The sequence below is a fragment of the Chlamydomonas reinhardtii genome, chromosome 3 (assembly GCF_000002595.2).
Source record: "Chlamydomonas reinhardtii strain CC-503 cw92 mt+ chromosome 3, whole genome shotgun sequence".
In the NCBI taxonomy this organism is placed as follows: domain Eukaryota; kingdom Viridiplantae; phylum Chlorophyta; class Chlorophyceae; order Chlamydomonadales; family Chlamydomonadaceae; genus Chlamydomonas; species Chlamydomonas reinhardtii.
Genome location: NC_057006.1, coordinates 2910964 through 2928199, shown reverse-complemented (window position 1 = coordinate 2928199; position 17236 = coordinate 2910964). Strand labels below are relative to the sequence as shown.

The 17236-nt window shown below is 64.4% G+C and overlaps 3 protein-coding genes across 3 annotated transcripts; 1 reads left to right on the top strand and 2 right to left on the bottom strand.

The window, feature by feature from the left end:
- Positions 1-22: 22 nt before the first annotated feature.
- Positions 23-8461, bottom strand: CHLRE_03g163050v5 (uncharacterized protein). The gene is made up of 21 exons (XM_043060736.1): positions 8313-8461; positions 7862-8108; positions 7524-7675; positions 7113-7220; positions 6836-6907; positions 6549-6562; positions 6216-6345; positions 5849-5943; positions 5435-5507; positions 5107-5213; positions 4867-4930; positions 4153-4447; positions 3814-3961; positions 3429-3583; positions 3030-3202; positions 2687-2839; positions 2043-2237; positions 1637-1908; positions 1366-1516; positions 937-1168; positions 23-755 (listed from the first exon to the last, which is right to left on the bottom strand). Exons 1-21 carry the CDS (start codon positions 8358-8360, stop codon positions 394-396), a joined length of 3246 nt encoding a protein of 1081 aa, XP_042925865.1. The 5' UTR covers positions 8361-8461; the 3' UTR covers positions 23-393.
- Positions 8462-8594: 133 nt separating this feature from the next.
- CHLRE_03g163000v5 (uncharacterized protein) lies at positions 8595-11980 on the top strand. The gene is made up of 9 exons (XM_043060735.1): positions 8595-8768; positions 8879-9210; positions 9426-9659; positions 9837-9913; positions 10062-10146; positions 10363-10571; positions 10744-10835; positions 11012-11119; positions 11257-11980. Exons 2-9 carry the CDS (start codon positions 8998-9000, stop codon positions 11832-11834), a joined length of 1596 nt encoding a protein of 531 aa, XP_042925864.1. The 5' UTR covers positions 8595-8768; positions 8879-8997; the 3' UTR covers positions 11835-11980.
- A 1-nt stretch (position 11981) lies between these two features.
- On the bottom strand, positions 11982-17024 carry CHLRE_03g162950v5 (uncharacterized protein). Its single transcript, XM_043060734.1, has 12 exons — positions 16646-17024; positions 16354-16512; positions 16059-16198; positions 15754-15870; positions 15452-15606; positions 15192-15302; positions 14951-15072; positions 14776-14852; positions 14105-14626; positions 13752-13916; positions 13021-13584; positions 11982-12842 (listed from the first exon to the last, which is right to left on the bottom strand). Exons 1-12 carry the CDS (start codon positions 16767-16769, stop codon positions 12696-12698), a joined length of 2403 nt encoding a protein of 800 aa, XP_042925863.1. The 5' UTR covers positions 16770-17024; the 3' UTR covers positions 11982-12695.
- Positions 17025-17236: the final 212 nt, after the last annotated feature.

The following is a 17236-nucleotide window of genomic DNA, read 5'->3' as shown; positions in this document are numbered from 1 at the left end:
GGCTACAAGAAGCGTCACCATGGCATTTTAATTACGATATAAGCCACGACGCAGTCGCGTCGAGTTACAGACTCGGCGGGTCAGGCGATCCACGAGATGCAAGCGCGGGGTTCCATCAACCGCCGAGGCGGCAATCGCGCCTTTTGCTGTTCTTCCTTTTGCTCTGCGCATCGTGCTTTCACAACCTGTTCTATGGTTTGCGTAGTATCCTGCACGCTGTCAAGTGTGCGTGTCCACGTGCCGTCCAACCTGATCACCACGGCATGCTCACTCTTCCCTCGAATGCCCCGCTTGCCTCGCCTTGCAACACACACATGATGACACGCGCGCACGACCCCAGCGCAGCACTCATCCTGCTCACGACACCTCAACGCACCCCAATGGCCCAATCGCTCACAGCCCCCCGCCCTCGCCGCTACCGCTTCCCCGCTGCCCCCGCTTTATCCCAATCCGCCCGCCGCCCCCGCCGCCTCCTGGCCCGCCCCGGCTCTTCGTGTCCACCATAAAGTACGCCGTGTACCGCTCATCCACCAAGTGCCCAATCGGCGCGACCAGGTAGTGCCTGTTCAGGCCCGCCAGCACGAACGACCCAGCCGGGTAGGCGCGGCGCGCGGGCGGCGCCAGGCGGAAGGACGAGGCCGCAGCGAAAGAGCCGCCGGCGGCTGGGCCGCCAGCGGGCCGCTGCCTCAGGCGCAGCGCGGCCCCCGTGACGTTGCAGTTGCCACAGAAATGGCGGCACAGCACGCGCGCCGCGTCTGTGTGGTTGGCGGGAAGGGCGGGGAGTAATGGGGCGCTGGGGTTTGCGTCACGCGGCCCGGTACAACCTTTCGCGTGCACCCGAAACCCGTACATACGGTTGGTCGGTTGGACCCGACACACCGGGGCGCATGTGTGCACCCCCAACAGTGATCTGTACGTGCTCCCATGACCACTCACATGCGTCACGCGCGCAGGGGCCGCCCTCGCCGCGGTCGTGGCACTGGTCACCCGGCGCGTCGTGGCATGCCGCCGCCTCCGCCGTCTGCTGCTCCGGACCGGCGGCTGTGACGAACCAGCCCGGCCGCGCCACCGCCTCGAACGACACGGTGTCGGCGGCGCCGTCCAGGCCGGGCCGCATCATCCACATGGCGCGGGCGCAGGCGGCGGCGTTGGTGCCGGCCGCGGCGCCCTGCGAGCCGAGTGGCGCGGGTTGCGTTGTGTTGGGAAAGCGCAAGGGGAAGGGGTCGAAGTGTTGCGTTGTGTGTGCTCAAAGCTTGCCGCAGCGAGACTCATGCAGGCCCGTTTGCGTATCAGCCCCTTCCGTCATCAGCATCCCCCCCCACGCACGCCAGGAACGCCGTCCCCAGCACGCGCACGCTCCCTCACCGGCTGCAGCACGACGACGTCTGTGTGGTCGTGCGCCAGGTAGTGGTTGGGGTAGCTCATGGCCTCCAGGCTCAGCGCGCTGCCCGAGTCGGCCGCACCCAGCCGCATCATGGAGCGAAGGCTGCTGAACGCGCCAGCCAGAGAGCCGTGGCTGCGAGTGTGAGGTGTGTTGTTACACAAAACAAACGGGTTTGTGTGCGTGATAAAAGCACAAGAAAAACATAGCGCAAAGACAGTGTATGCGATGCAGACCGACCGAGCAATACCGTACCTAGCGCCCTCCTCCTCCGCCAGCGACTTGACGTCATCGCCATCGCCTGCGGCTCCGCCCGCGGCGCTCTGCCGGCCGTGCAGTAGCGACAGCAGGCCGTGGTGGCCGCTGCCGCCCGCGCCGCCGCCGCCGCCGGCCTGCGCGTCGCCGCCGTGGTGGCAGCCGCGGCCGATGCGGAAGGTTGCGTCCATGGCGTCTCCGCCGTCCTCCAGCTGCGACACGTAGGCGATATTGGCGTCGTGGCGGAGGTGCAGGCTGGAGTTCCAGCCCGCCTGTGTTATGGGACGTGTTGTGTAAGGCTTCGGTGGTGGCGCGGTTTACACCGATCCAAGTTCCAGGTAGCACACGGGATCTAACACGCCTGCCAGCCGACCACACAACTTCGTGCTCGCAAACCCGCACGCACCTGTATCGACATGAGCTCATCAGACTCCTCGGGCGGATACACACGCCGCCGCAGCTCCACCGGTGGAGTGGCGCCGCCGCTGCTTCCACCGCCGCCGGTCGCGGCCGCCGCGGTGCCGGCCGGCGCGGTGGGCAGCGTGAGGCCGCGATCGCTATGTGTGATGCCCGCCATAACGAAGGGACCCAGCATCACAGCCTGTTGTAGCCGTGTAGGTTGCGGGTGGAGCCGTCAGGCACAGCGGCGGGGTTCGGGCTCGCAAAACTGTGGGAAAAGCCGTGGCCGCAGAAGCCACTCGCATTGGGCCCCGTCCTCACGGACCGCAGGTCCACGCCAACTTGTGGCATGCCTCGCTGCCACGCACACACACCGGCTGGCGTATCACCGGTCCCTCCCAACCCCTCCCAGCCCCCGTTCCGTTTCCACACGTCACTCCCACCGCATACTCGCACCTCACACCCCCAGCACCCCCCTCCCAGCCCCCGTTCCGTTTCCACACGTCACTCCCACCGCATACTCGCACCGCACACCCCCAGCACCGCCCTCCCAGCCCCCGTTCCCTTTCCATACGTCACTCCCACCGCACAACCCCAGCGCACACCCCCATCGCACACCCCCATTCCCCATACGCCCAACCACTCGCCCACCTTGAGCCCCTGGTGCTGCGCCCGGTTCTCCGCCAGTGACTGCAGCCGCCAGCGCATGGGCAACCGCAGCGACACGCCGTCGCCGGACGCCCAGCGCCGCATCAGGGCGCAGTAGCTGCCGGCCTTGACCGGGCCGGGGCAGGAGGTCCATAGCTGCACGGCGGCGGGGCGGCGGGGCGAGGCAAGGCCCGCGGGGAGCGGGGGAGAGCGCGGGGCACGCGTCATGGCCGCATGGCAGGTGTGTTGTAAGCAGGGTGGGGGGTGGGCTGAGGCAGATGCTGCGGGTGTGCTGGGGCTGGGTGTCTGCCCAACAGCCTTAGCATTGCAATGCACCGGGCCGCACCTGGCCGTTGACCTCAATGCTGGCGCCGCTGCCGCCCTGCGCCACGCCGCCGTGGCGGTCGGGCGCCAGCCACTCGGGCACCCGCACCATGAGCGTGAAGGTGCCCAGGTCGTGTGTCCCGGGGCCGGGCGCCTTGGTCGAGTCGAGCGTCAGCTGCGCCACGGCCGCCGGGCCTGCGGTGCACACGGCACACAGCACGTATGGTTGTGTGCTCCAGAAGGCCACAGGCAGCACACACAGGTAACACACAGGCAAACGTGTGGTGTGCATTAGGTCACCGACAGTATACGGTTCGCAGACTACCCATAACGGAAGTACGGAGCCACTACAAGCCGCGAGGCATACGCTGCCGATGCTAGCCGAGCGGGCTTTCCTGCATGGCTGCGTGCATCTTCTCACCGGGCGTGAACATGTCTGCCTGCATGGTCACTCGCAGGTTCATCTCGGCCCACGTGGCCTTGGAGGAGACCAGCTGGTTCACGTACAGCCGCGGCGGCAAGCGCACGCCCGCCTTGTCGTGCGCGCGCGACTCCGGGTTAGCCGGTGACATCTCCCTGAGAGGTTGTATTCATGATTATATAAGGAGTTAAGGATGCGTGAGGGGTGCATACAATGGGATACAATGGGAGGTGCCATGTGTTGATGGGAGTGCTGCAATACTAATGTGCGCTGCAGGTTGCCATGCGCTTCCAAGTCGGTCGACACGCCCGCGTACATCTCGGTACAGCAGCAAAAGGTGAGCAAAAGATTAAGCAGAGTGTATGCTAGAACGAGAAGTACCCACTTGAAGTAAATGGAGTCTGCCAGCTTGGCGTAGCTCTCAATGACGGTGCCATAGCAGCACCAGAAGGAGTGGAAGGGGAAGCCCCAGTGGTGGATGTTGTCGGATTTGGACTGCCCCGTGCCCAGCGGCAGGAGGTAGATGAACACGCCTGTCAGCAATACAGAACAGCTCGTGAATGGAGAAACTGACTACAAGCACAATTCGCGTACGCGAAAACCGGTTTCGGGCAATGTTTGCATCCACCATCATTGTTTCATCACCACATGCAAACATCGGCCATGGCGTCAGCGACTGTAAGGCAGCAGGAGCTTTGCCAGCCCCCAGACCAACCCCACGCACCTGGCCCGTGCGCGTCCGACGCGTTCCACTCGGGCTGCGGCTTGGCGAACGCCCACCAGCCCAACCATTCCTCGTTGTGCTGACGCCGGTGTGGAGACACCAGCATCGCGCCGGTCGCACCCGCGCCTGCGGCGCCGCCGCCCGCCTGCAGCTGCGTCAGCGCCAGCTCCGACGCCCCCTGCTGCGACTGCTGGTCGGTCATGGAGAGCAGGCCGCTCCGCAGCTGGTTGGTGTGGTGGTGGTGGTGATGGTGGTGGTGGTGCCGCCCGCCACGGCCGCGCTTGGGCAGCGCGTGCTACGATGGCAATAGGAGGGCGGTGCGGGTGTGGGTGCGCACACAACACAGCGTGAGGCAAGATGGAGCTGGCCAGGGGCCAACAACCGTTCGCGCCTCACGCTCCCGGTCTTCTGGCTTCAGGGTCTTTCATGAAGCGCTTCGGCATTTTTCCTGATATAGTCGTTTCCTGAAGCAAACATCCTGAAGCCTTTAGTACCGTACTTGACTTCTTCCTGAAGCTAGCCTGAAGCTAGCCTGAAGCAGGCCGGTTCCCAGAGTGTTTGGGTGCCAGAGGCCCACACAAACGCAACACCATGGTGCCAGCCATCCCTGCTTTTCCTCTCTCCCAGCATCATGCCCCGGCATTCCCTGCATGCCCCTGCAGCCCGCCTCCCGCCTCCGCCGCCGCCGCCGCCCCACCGCGCGCGCCGCCTCACCTCGGGCCAGTCCTCCGGCGGCAGGCGGGCGGTGCCCAGGATGCCATTCACCAGCGCCCGCTCACTGCAGGGCAGTACAAGACAGCTGTTAACACACTGGCATTACATTAACAAGCCAGCTCGCGCTCCTTGCAGGCCCCTGACAAAGCGCGCGAGCTATCGAGCCATGCATCACCGATCGACTGCCTGCTGCATGAGCCAGTAATAACCATACGGTAATGGCCTTTCTCCCGCACCCACTAGAAGTCGGCGTATCGCACGTCGCCAGTCCACCGGAACAGCGAGCGCGCTATCTTGAGGATGTTGTACTGCGTGCACGTCTCCTGCGTCTCCACGCCGTGCTTTTGCTGCGCAAGGGCAGGCGCACATGCGCGGCGGCATGCATGCAGGCATGTGCCCGTGTGTTAGGTGCTCGGTCTTCCGGCTAGGAGACTGCTGCCGCCTCCCAAACGCACACGGTGACACAGTGGCCCGTGCATGCTCCTCGCTTCATCGCACAGTTGCCGGCCGCAGGCATCTTGGCAACGCCAACTTGCCCCCGCCCGGCCCCCCTCGCCCCCATACCCACCGTCAACACCGAGTCCGCCAGCTCGTCAGGCGCCTGCCAGAACTCATGATCGGTGGAGCCGCCTGTGGCGAAACTGCGGTACAATGCGATGCAAGGGCGGCCACAGTGATGCCGTAGTTTGCACGCCAGCTTGAGCCCGGTAGGAGAGCTGGATGGACGCCACGTGCCACCTCCTCAGCGGCAGGTTGATGGCTGCCGGCTAGCCGCATGCCTGGACCCGCGCCGACCAGCATGCTGCCTTGCTCCGCTCCGCCTAGGTGCCTACCCGCTCTCCACGTTCACGTGACCCGTTTTCCCCCCCCCTGACCTGACCCCTGCCCTGCCCTGACCCCTGCCCTGCCCTGGCCCCTGCCCTGCCCTGACCCCTGCCCCTCCGCCCGTGCCCTTCCAGATCACGCACACGCGCTTGTCCACCTGTGGTGCTGCGTGACGATTTCAAAGAAGTTGGAGGTGGCCTGGCGGGCGGCGGGGGCGCCTACCGTGTCGTACTCCTCAGCGAAGCCCGCCACCTGCAAACACATGCGTGTGCGCGTGTGGAGGCGAGATGACAAGGAGGACACGTGTGTTGATACAGGTAATGCATGAGCACGGCTGCTTGTGGCACCGAGCCACCGAGGCAACGTCACCACCGCTGTATCCCTGCACAAACCGCACAGCAGCCGCACAGCCGCGCACGCAGCGGCCGCACCGCCCCTCGCTACCCCTCCGCCTTCTTCCGCCCTGCACCTCTCCTCTCCCCTACCTCCCCTCCCAACCCCGCGCCCCGGTGCCTGCTCCCCACCTGCGCCAGGTGTGTGTTGGCGTGCAGGTTCATGAGCATGTCGTTGCCGGCCTCCATGGGCTTGCGGAAGAAGGGCTTGTTGAACAGCTGCGCAAACTCCATATGCATCTTGTTCTTAGTCAGCCGGTACCTGAGGCGGCAGCAAGCAACATGTGCGCGAATGTAGGAGTCTGAGTGTGTTGGCAATGGCAAGGGTCGACGCTGTGCATGCGAAGGCGCAAGCAAGCAGCATGATATGATATGCTGGGTATGTGGGCGTTAAGGCAAAGGTCCCCGAATAAGATCCCGTACAGGTAGACGGTGGCAAGCCCGGTGAAGACCCCAACGCCTTACATGCGGTAAAGGATCTGAGGAGCGGTAGCGCGGAGGGTTTGTGGACCGTTACATTGGCGCGCATGCGAGGCAGCGCGGGGGAAAGCATTGAAGGGAGTGGGTCAGGCATCCGCGCGGCACCACGGCATGCCCCAGCCTAGCCTGGACTCCCAGAGCCCGTTCTCCTTGGCTGCACTATGCATGCACTGAACCCTTCAATTAGCGCTATCCACGTCAAGTCAACACCGAGAGCAGCAACCTCAGGCAGCCATTCAAGGTTGCACCTCACTCTCTCACACACCGCTCACCTCGTTCATGCCTCCGAACTCACAGTTGAGTACCGCGTTCCAGTGCTCCCGCCCCTTGGCCGCAATCACCGCCTGCGGCAACCCACACCCACACAGACAGGGAAGCGGCCGCACACACCGCACGAGTCACCGCCCGGCGCCGCCACCAGCTCTCACCGCCGTCGCGTAGCGACACACAATGCAACCATTGTAACAACCTCAGACACACCCGCCCCCGCATGCCCCCGCAAGCATGCGAGCAATGTGCGGCTCTCCCTCCCCCACCGGCTCCGCGCACCTGCGTGCGGTTCCAGTGGTAGTCCACCATGCGGGTGGCCATGGCCAGCGCCGAGGGGTGGCCCGCCAGCTCGTGGGCGTCCACCAGGCCCGCAATGATCTTGTGGATCTGCGGGCAGAATGGTGCTGTGTTCTACTGTGCTGGCCGAATAATCAAGTATATCCCGAGGTGTGGTGACAAGCGCGGGAGTGGCATGCAGGCATACAGGTAAAAGGGGTGCGAGATGACAGGAAGCAGCCGCTGTAGCGCTTGTGCGGCAGAGTACCGCTTGAGTCGCATGCTTCGCCTCGGCACTCCACTGCCTCCCCTTGTGCCGTGCCCCTTGCTTTGCCCCATACCAGGCACTCAGCCCTTCGCCTGCCTCGCTGCCCCGCTCTGCCCCGCCTCGCTGCCGCGCCGCGGCCCCCGCACCGTGTAGTAGGGCGCCCACACGGGTTTCAGCGCCTCCACCCTGTCAAAGAACTCTGTGGGGAATGCGGACAGGTATCCGGTCCCCAGCTTCTCCTGCACCTTGCCCAGCTCCGACACCATCAAATCCAGGCGCGTCTTGAACGCGCTGTTCCCTGCGCGTGTTGAGAGAGCGCGTGTATTGATGGCCTCACAGTCCAAACTGTATGCTTTTCAGGCGTGATAGAAGCTATCTGAATGCAGCGCTGCCCCCGACGACTGGACTCCTGGAGGAGCGTGCGCCAAAGCGCAACAGACGTCCAGCCCCCAACACCTAGCACTTCTGCACTTGACACACCCACCTGTTCCCGCCAACGCCAGGGACAGCGCTGACAGGTAGTGCCCCACGAAATGGCCGCGCAGCTCGCAGCCCGGGTCCTCCCAGGATGCTATGTATGGCGTGCCTGGCGTCGGCAGCCCCGAAGTTTTGCGAAAGCTCCACAGCAGCCGGTCGGGCTCCAGCATGTCCAGCAGGTACTTTGCATTCAACTTCTCATAGCGCGCCTGAAGAGCCGTGTCTAGCAGCCGCACGTCTGACAGCGGAAGCGGCTGCATGCGGGTTGGTGGCAAGGGGCTGGTGGGTGCGCGGGAAACGGCTGGCACCCGGGCACTGCTTGGAGGCAGAACCCGAGGCAGCGGCAACTGGCATCCGTGACACCTATATATACATCTATGGTCCAGGACGTGCCACGCAGCGGTGGGGTTTCCGCGAAGCCATTCGGCATGTTTCCGGAGCGACCATCGGAGCCTCACCTCAATCGTCGACGCCCCGTGGGCGCAACCTAAGCTCCACAACCACATGAAACAGTGAAGAAACTGCCATCGCAATACCCGTGCCATATTAGCGGCTGTAGATGAGTCTCTGCGAAAGTCCTGCGTCTCAACCCATGCCAAGCGTAGTGAAATAGCTATGAATCAATATGTACTTAGTTTCTACATTCAATTACTGGGACAGAGACATTTTGGCAAAATCAGGTTTGGATTGCCCTTTCTGCAAAGAGGCTATTTCGCAACAGCTTTCATCCTTGTAATTCTCCTTTGGCCTTACACACAGAAAAGCTCTGAACAGGCGCCACGGAGCGACAGCTCATGAAGTTGGACCAGTTTCCGAATTGTTAGACTGCCCTACCCGGCCCTGCTGGAGCATTTATAGAGGCGCCAGCATGTCCAACAACCCGTATTTAGCGTATGACTTCCTTCGCCGGACAGGTTGGTGGTATGGGCTCAAAGGCTGGTCGGCCATGCAAGGAAGAGTCTTCCCGGCCTTGTGCTTTCGGACTGGACAACGGGCTCTTAACAATTGCCGTTAAATACTGCAGATGGAGCTGCTCCTGTGCACCCGCTGGTCTCAGCCACCACGCGGACACCTGCGAACGCTGTGCTCACCACCGCCCCTGCAGCCCCGGCGCAGCAACCCGAGCCGGCCTCGCAGCCTACCATGTCGCTATCCCTTGGCGGCGGCAGCAGCATAGACATCCTGGTGCCGGCAGCAGCTTCCGCCCCGGGGCAAGCCCCGCAGCAAGACGGCTCCGCGCCCGTCACGCTGGCGCCGGCGCAGCCCAGCTATGCCTTCTCCACGTTCTCCGCAGCGGGCGGCGCCGCGCCCGCGCCCGCGCAACACGCGGTGGAGATTACCATCACCTCACAACAGGTAGGGCTCTTGCATCCTGCGCAGACATCAGTAAAAGCACCAGCAATGCGGCCGTCCACGAGGGCCCTGCTCACCCTACGCCCCACACAGCATTGCACACTAGACTGAACCACATCCTGCCGAGTCCTCTCCACACCGCAACCAAACCCTTCTTTGCAACCCCGCGCTCCCTCTCCCTCCGCCCTCCATCGCCTCCATCCAACCCCGCCACACAGGACCCGGAGCCGGACGTGGCGCTTGCGGCCTCGCACCTGGAGGGCCTGACGGTGCAGCAGATGCTGGACCTGGATGTGGACTCGCTGGCGGTCAAGATCGACAAGCATCATTGCGCCACCAAGAAGGCGGTGCTAGATCATTTCATGGAGACCAAGGCGCGGCTGATGCAGGCGCAGAACGACGCCGTGGAGGAGGAGCGGCGCCGCGGCGCGGCGCGGCTGGCGATCAAGGATGTGAGCGGATAAGGGGGCCTCGGAGCCGGAGAGGAGCATGGGATGCAGGCTGTCATATGTTGGGTGCGCTGCTGCGAGGTGGTCGGGAGGAAGGCGGGGCGGTCGGAGGGAGGGCAAGGCAGTTGAGAGGAGTCGTCTTGCTAATACTTGCGGGAATGCTCTGCGTCCGGTGCGCAGGAGGAGATCAACCTGCTCAAGGGCGAGCTGGAGGCCATGAAGGGCAAGGCGGAGCGGCTGTGGGACATCCTCAACAAGTGAGTGCGCCCGCCCCCACCCTCGCCTCCACTTGCCACCTCGGCATGGATCCTGTGGTCATGGCATCCGGCTACTCTGAATCTGGAGCAAGTCGTCAGCACTGTGTGAGGCGCACGATGGGCCCTTGTCGTGCCCCCCCTCCTGCAGGGCCTGCACGATGTACGGCCAGGTCAAGGTGGACCTCTCCAACACCAAGCACCTGTCGCAGCTGTTCTACGCCTGGCGGGAGCAGGTACGGCCGGGCGGGTATGCGAGGTCGGGAAGGAGAAAACAGCGAGCGACGCTAGGAAGCACGAGCTATGCCTGTGTGTCCTAAGCGTACGGCCCAGGGCAGGCCGCCGCCGAATAACCTGGCATAACATGCCACCGCCTAACCTGCATGCGTCTAGCTGTGCGGTCTAACCTGCATGCGGCTCCACGCTCATCGTGGCCACCCCAACCTCTACAGGCGCTCATCCTGGCGCGGCGCAAGCGGCTGGCGGAGAAGGCGGAGCACTGGTGCACCGAGGTGCACCTCAAGCGCAACGTGTTCCGCGGCTGGTTCCGTGTGGCCATGCGCGAGCACCGCGTCACCGTCAACAACCGCTACATCCAGGAGGTGGAGAAGGCCAAGCGCCTCATCCACGAGCACTACCAGGGCCAGATTGCCGACCTGCAGTGAGTCAGCGGGAGCTGGGGCACCTACCAGTAGCGCATAATAACGGGTGACGCGCGGAGCTGCTCCTGGGAAAGCACCGCATACAGCAAACCGACTGGTTGTAGTGGTTTCATGTTGCATGATCCCACCGTGCGTTTGTGTGTATGTGTGCGTCTGTTTTGTGTGTTCCAGGCGTATGCTGGCGGACGCGCACGCGCAGCTGGAGCGCGAGGCGGAGGCGCGCAACCGGCTGGAGGACAACATGAAGCGAGCCTTCATGCGCGGTGCGTCGCAGCGCGGCACTCAACAGGGCAGGACTGTGTCGAAGGGAGACGACACGCGGGCCGTGTGTTGGTTGTCAGAAGCCTCGGTCGGCACCCGTTGCACGTGCGCGACAGTGTTCTAATGCTGTGCAGGCGCCCGCTCAGTTATGCTGGTGGTGTTCATGCCCGCCTTGCAGGTGTGTGCGCGCTCAACATCGAGGCGATGAACGTGATGAAGCGCGGCGCGCCGCCCGGCGGCGCCAACCCCTTCCCCATCAACTTGCCACCCGTGGAGCCTGTCGGTGGTGAGTCTGTACGGTAGCGGTTGGAACGCTCAGCCATGTGGCCGTCCAATCGCTGCAGCCTCATGAGCGCGCAGCCGCCTTGCACCTTCCACAGCAACCACTGATGTTGTGGCGCGTCCTGTGTTGTGTTGCTGCAGGGCCGGCGGCGGCCGCTCCGCCGCCCGCTGGGTCGGGCTCCGTGCCCCTGGCTGAGACCATGAACCTGGACCTGCGCGGCTCCATCACCCTGTCGCCCTCGCGCCTGCCCGCCGGCACGGCCAGCGCCGGCGCCGGCGCGGGGCCCCAGCCCGCGGCGTCAGCGCCCGTCGGCACCCACCCCACAAGCATCACCGGCGCGGTGAGGCTGGCCGGCAACATGGTCCTGCCCACCGCCATGCCGGGCTATGCCGCCGGCGGCGCGGCCTCCGTCACCAGCCGCCCGCCCAGCAGCAGCGGCGCGGCGGGCGGCGCGGTTGGCAGCGGCGGCCACCCCCTGGTGGTGAAGGCGACGGGCATGCCGGCGCCCGGCACTATCCCCGCGGCGAACTCAGCGCCCACTGCCACGGTAGATGCGGCGGCTCCATCGCTGCACCAGACGGCGCAGGCGTTCTACCAGCGGCCACAGGTGCTGGTGACGCGCGGGCCCGGCGTCGCTGGAGCCGGCGGCGCGGCGGCGGGCGCGGAGGCTCCGCGCCCACGGGCCGGGGCGCCGCTGCCCACCGTCCGCATGATCTAGTGGCGGTGTGTGCTGAGTGACGGTGTAACTGACTGCTGGCGACATTGACATCTTTTCGCATGGACAACACTGACGCTACGTGAGTGGATATAGATATGACGTGGATAAGGGTCATGTGGAATGGGACGATGGGAAGGGAAATTGCATGGAACTGCTGATTTACACTTGCGGGTGCACGCATTGTGACCACAGTAGCCCGACTGCCACAATTACCTCGATTTGAACGGTGCACACACTGGGATCCGTCAGGGCGGCATCCGCCATCGTTTTGTTTCTACGATAGTATCATGACAGGCACAAAGCGCTGTAACGTGACCTGCACAGGTTGTACATCAAGTACTTCTGGTACTTCCCTGCTCTGGTAACTCAGTGGCCTAGCTACGTGACTCTCTTGCCCACCCCTCATCAGTCAAGCAGCCATGCTAAATTGCTGATCACCACCGATAGTCGAGCAGATTAGTAGTGCATCCGGCATAGTCGCAATCTTGAGTCGACGTCATGCAGTGCTCGCTTCAGCCTACAGCCTCATGCACTTGAACACCCTCTCGTATTATTTCGTATACCATGTCGCGAAAGCCATGACTCGTGTCAGTAACTCGTGTTGCCTGGTGTACACAAAACTACTGAGCTTAATGTCCACGACATCAGACATAACTGCGATAGTGGTCATATGCAGGCTGTCAACGAGCAGCAGGTATGCGTACGGTATACCTCGTGCGCACGACCCATGCATCGAGGCCATGCCGCTCCTTGGTGTGGAACCCTTCCACCACTCGTCAGCTCCCCACAGCTAGCACCGTCGGTTGGCCACGCACACACGCTAACTGCTCAACCTCTCCGATGAGCCACTCTGCCCTGCGCTCAGCGCTCGTCGTAGGGCCCCCACTGCGAGGCCGGGCGGCTCACGGCGCTGGAGGGCCGCTTGTCCTGCGGCTGGCCCCCGTTCACGTATGGCCAGCGTGACTCCGCAGCCTCCAGGCCCTTCAGCACACGCTCCTTTTCCCGGATCTGCGTGGGAAGCAACGCGCGTTCGGTTCACTGTGGTTCACGGGGTGCCCTGTAGTCGCTTCGCTATCACCCGTGCGGCGTAGGCGCAACACGACACCTGACTGAAAAATGCGGTCAGCTCACTCCCACGTCCAATATGCGCAGGTGCTGGTAAACAGAACCCCCAGTGCGCACCCACCTGCTCGGCGTACGTGCTCTGCAGCGCCTGCGCCAGCTCCGCGCGCTTCCGCTGGCGCAGCACCGGGTCCGCCTCATTGATGATCTCGTACTGCGAGATGGGCGGCGTGTCATCCCGCGCCACCGCCTCCCAGGCCGGGTAGGCGCGGTGCTGCGGCGTGGAGCCCCGCTGCTGCGGCAGCGGCGCCGGCGGAATGGCGCCGCCGCCGCCACCGCCGCGTTGCGGCGTCATGCCCCGCGGCGGAAGCCCCGACGCCGACCCAGGCGTGGACTGCTGCCGCTGCAGCTGTTGCTGCTGGTGCGGTTGCTGCTGCATCCCCTGCTGCTGGAACAGCTGCGGTGTGGCCGGCGCCCGCGACTGGGCCGGTGGCTGGCTCGGAGTGCCGGCCAGGCTGGGCGTGGGCTGCCGGGCACTGGCAGGCCGCAGCTGATAGAAGTGCCCTGGCAGGCCGGGCACCGGCTGTGCCGGCGGCGGTGGCGAGGACGGCGGCGGCTCGTGTGCCAGGGTCATGATCTGCGGCCGCGGCCCGGGTGAGCCGCGTTGCCGGTTGGCCGACACGATTGGCTGCGAGGATATCAGTCAGTACACAGGCAGAGATGTAAGCCGCCATAAGGCAGAGGTTTGTAGTGGAGTACCGCGGACCTTGCGAAGATGCCTACTCAGCCGCGGCTTTCTCAAACATTACTCGCTGAGCTGCTAAGGACCGAGCCGGGCATAACCGCAGACCGCACCTGTGGTGTTCCGCGGCTGTAGGGCGAGTCCACAGGCAGCCCCAGCACCACCTCGGGCGGCACCGCGTCGCCCATCTGCCGCACCGCGTGGTACTCCCGGCGGTTGAGCTCGTCCTCGCCCACCTTGGGCGTCACCGCACGGTGCTTGTAGTCCAGGCCGCGCGCCTGCGCAGAACCGCAGCAGCAGCCCGGCAAAGCCCTTGCAGGTGAGCGACGCCTTGGCAATGCAGGCTTCCATTGGAGATGCTACGGTAGTGTCCAATACGTACGTCGGCCTGCCATTTTGACCACCGATCCCACGCACCGATCCCACGCACGGCCCACCGCCCAACCGCACCCACAGCTTCCCCCACCTGCTCCAGCTTGTCGAAGTGCACGCGGTTGAAGTTGTCGTATTCCCGGCGTGAGTGCGGCATGAGGTGGTTCTGGTAGTAGTGGTGCGGCAGCGGCGGCTCCGAGGCCGGCGGCGCAGACAGCGGCGTAGCCCCGTTGTCCCAGCCGCCGCCAAACGGCTGCGGCGTGGCGCCGCCAGCCCAGCCCTGCGCGGCCGGCATGCCCGGGGTGACCGGCATGGCCGGTGTCGCCGGCAGCGCCAGTGCGGGCGGCGGGAACTGCCCGGTGCCGCCGCCGGCCGCGGGTGAGAACGTTACGTTCGCGACGTCCTGACCCTGCTGGCCCTGTTGCTGCTGGTAGCCCTGCTGGTAACCTTGCTGGTAGCCCTGCTGGTAGCCCTGCTCCTGCTCGTCCAGCAACTGCTCCTGCTCCCACTCCAGCCGCCGCTCCAGCTGCGCCTGCCGCAGCTGTGCGCCTGTGGGGCTCTCCACCAGCACGTCCACCACCCGGCGCGGCGACTGCACGTTCTGGGGCGACAGCTCCTGTACAGCAATGCAGGCGCGGCCGGCGGGCCAGGCGAGGGCAAGGAGTCAGCGGCTGGGTGCGCAAACGTGCATTTGGCAGTGCTGCGGGTGCTGCGGGCGCTGCCCCGCGCCAAACCCGGACTGGAGGTACCCAGCAGCCTGCTCACCACGGGGCTGACGTCGCCGACCGCGGACTCCAGTTGGTCCAGGAATGGCTTGTACAGGATGTGCTTGCCGGTTTTGCCTGCGAGCACGTCAGGTTGTAGGCACGGGCAGTTGTTTGCATGGGCGTTTGCAATGTGCAGTGCTGGCTGTCTGCATGCCTGCGCGCTTAAGCCCCACCATAGGTGTTGACTGACAGCAGCTCCAGCACTGTGGCCGCGGCGACATTGCGCAGCGCGGCGCCGCACTCGCGCTGCAGCCACTGCTCCAGCTGCAGCCGCGACACGCAGCCCGAGTTGATCCTGCAGCGACATGTACGCTCGTCAGGTTCACGCCCGGGGTATGCGCCAGCACGCTTCCCACTCCCCATGCTGAAGCCGTGCGGGAGTTCATAACACGGCCTGGCCTACGCAGTACTCACCTGTCAGTGCTCTTGCACAGACGCCACAGCTCCAGCAGCGCGCCCTTGTATGGCGCGTGTGCTTGGCGCCTCACCCGCGCCGACGGCGAGGTGGAGGCGCCCGTCGCAGGCCTGCACGCACGGCAGGTCATTAGAGGAGGCGAAGCCAGTCAGGTTCAGCTAGGCGCCTTGTTGCTGGATCTTTGCTCCCTCGCATGTTTGACCCTGTGCAGTGTACGGTACGCAATGCTGCCTACCAAGCCGCCCATCGAGCGGCTCACCTGCTGCTGTCCTGGATGTTGGGCGGGTTGTGCAGGTGCACCTGCTGCAGCCCCTTGACCAGCCGCGGCACCGGCTCCTCCTCCAGCGGCTGCGGCGGCGGCTGCTCGCCACGCGACCTGGACGCCGGCCGCCGGTCGTCCTTGCCGTACTCCATCTGCCGAGCGAGCAAGCACATGATCGTCGCCAGACAAGTCAGCGCAACCTGTTGCCTATTACAGCCACTTGGTTCATACAAGAGCACACCTAAGCTTTCGCAGTGCTTATGCTATGCCCCTATGCCCCATCACGCCACCGCTCCCACCTCGGCGATGACACGCTCCCGCTCCAGCTCGAAGTACTCCCTCAGCAGCTGGTCGAATTCAAACTGGATCCGGTTGGCCTTGTTGGTGAACAGCCGGCCCACACTCGGGAAGTACACCTGCACGCGGTGCCAGCAGGGGTGGTAATGAATCTGTCTGTCGTGTGCGCACGCGCCACACCAATATTCAGACGCATAGCCTGTTCCCGCTGCCGTGTGCGGCTCCGCATGCCCTGTGCCCGCGCGCTGCTAGCCCCCTTTTATCCGGCTGCTGTGAAGCTCTTCCACTGCGCAGCCGCCGCGCTTACCGAGACGGGCCGGTTGGCCAGCACGGCCGCACCCAGGCGCTGCATAAGCTCCAGCACCAGGCGCTGGCAGATGCCGCGATGCACTGCCGAGGCCGTGGCGAGCAGGCCGTAGTTGGGCTGCAGCACGGGGCAGCGCCCGCCTGTGCAGTGTGCGCGCAGCGTGCCAGTCTGGTGAGGAACGGCGGCGGCCTAAGCACTGCTGCCACCATAGGGTGCTGGGTGCGGCGGTGGCGGCAGTATTGACGCCATGTAGCAAAGCCATGTTAGCCCCCGCAGCCTGTAGCCCAGGACTTACCGACGGTGTAGCGCGCACGCTCCTGGGACACGCTTGCATAGCGCGTGTCCAGCAGCGCAAACGCGGGGCGGACTTTCTTGCGCGTCTCGCCCACCACCGGGCCCACGGTGAAGGTTCCTAGGTTTGGCAACAGCACGCCCTTCTGCTGCTTGAGGGCATCTGTGCCGGCGCACGATACAGCAGCGAGGCTCGAGGTAAGCGCAGGCAGGGTCGGGGCTACAGCACAGCCGACGCGGCCCGCGCCAGGAATCGAGCCTGAAGCCGCCGAAACGCTGCGTTCAATGTAGCTCACCTGCCACGAACCGCGACAGCTTGTCCCACAGCAGCTTCAACGAGCCGGGCTGGATTTTGTTCTTGAACGCGAAAGTCCCAACAGCGACCTCCGCGATAAGCCCAGATTCGGTTAACACCTCCATTCGTCCTTCAGCTCCACGGGTTCGCGGTAGCGACCAGCGCAATGCGCGGACAACTTAATGTCAGCAATTCAACATTTTGTCCCAGGCTGCTCTCATACGGTTGACACAAACCACTTGGTGATACGCGCCGTAGTAAGAGGCAATATCTGTGCTCAGTATAGAGCTAGAAATTGGGCGAACCCCGTGTGTTTGACTGACGTGAGCTAAGCAACCTAGCTCCAAGCAACCCGTCGATTGTTCCTTGACAAAGATAAGCTTAATATGACTGAGTGTGCTGACACCGGCCTGGTCAACGATGTGCGACGGCCATGGCAGCGGACGGCAGCGGCACGAACCGTGGCAATGGGCCTGAGACAAGGACTGGTCATGAACCAGTCTATCCCACCCATGCTCCCACAGCAAGCTGGTGATGAGTGTCTAGCTCCTTAAAGATGGCCATCAGGGCAAGGGGCCTCCCGTAAACCAGG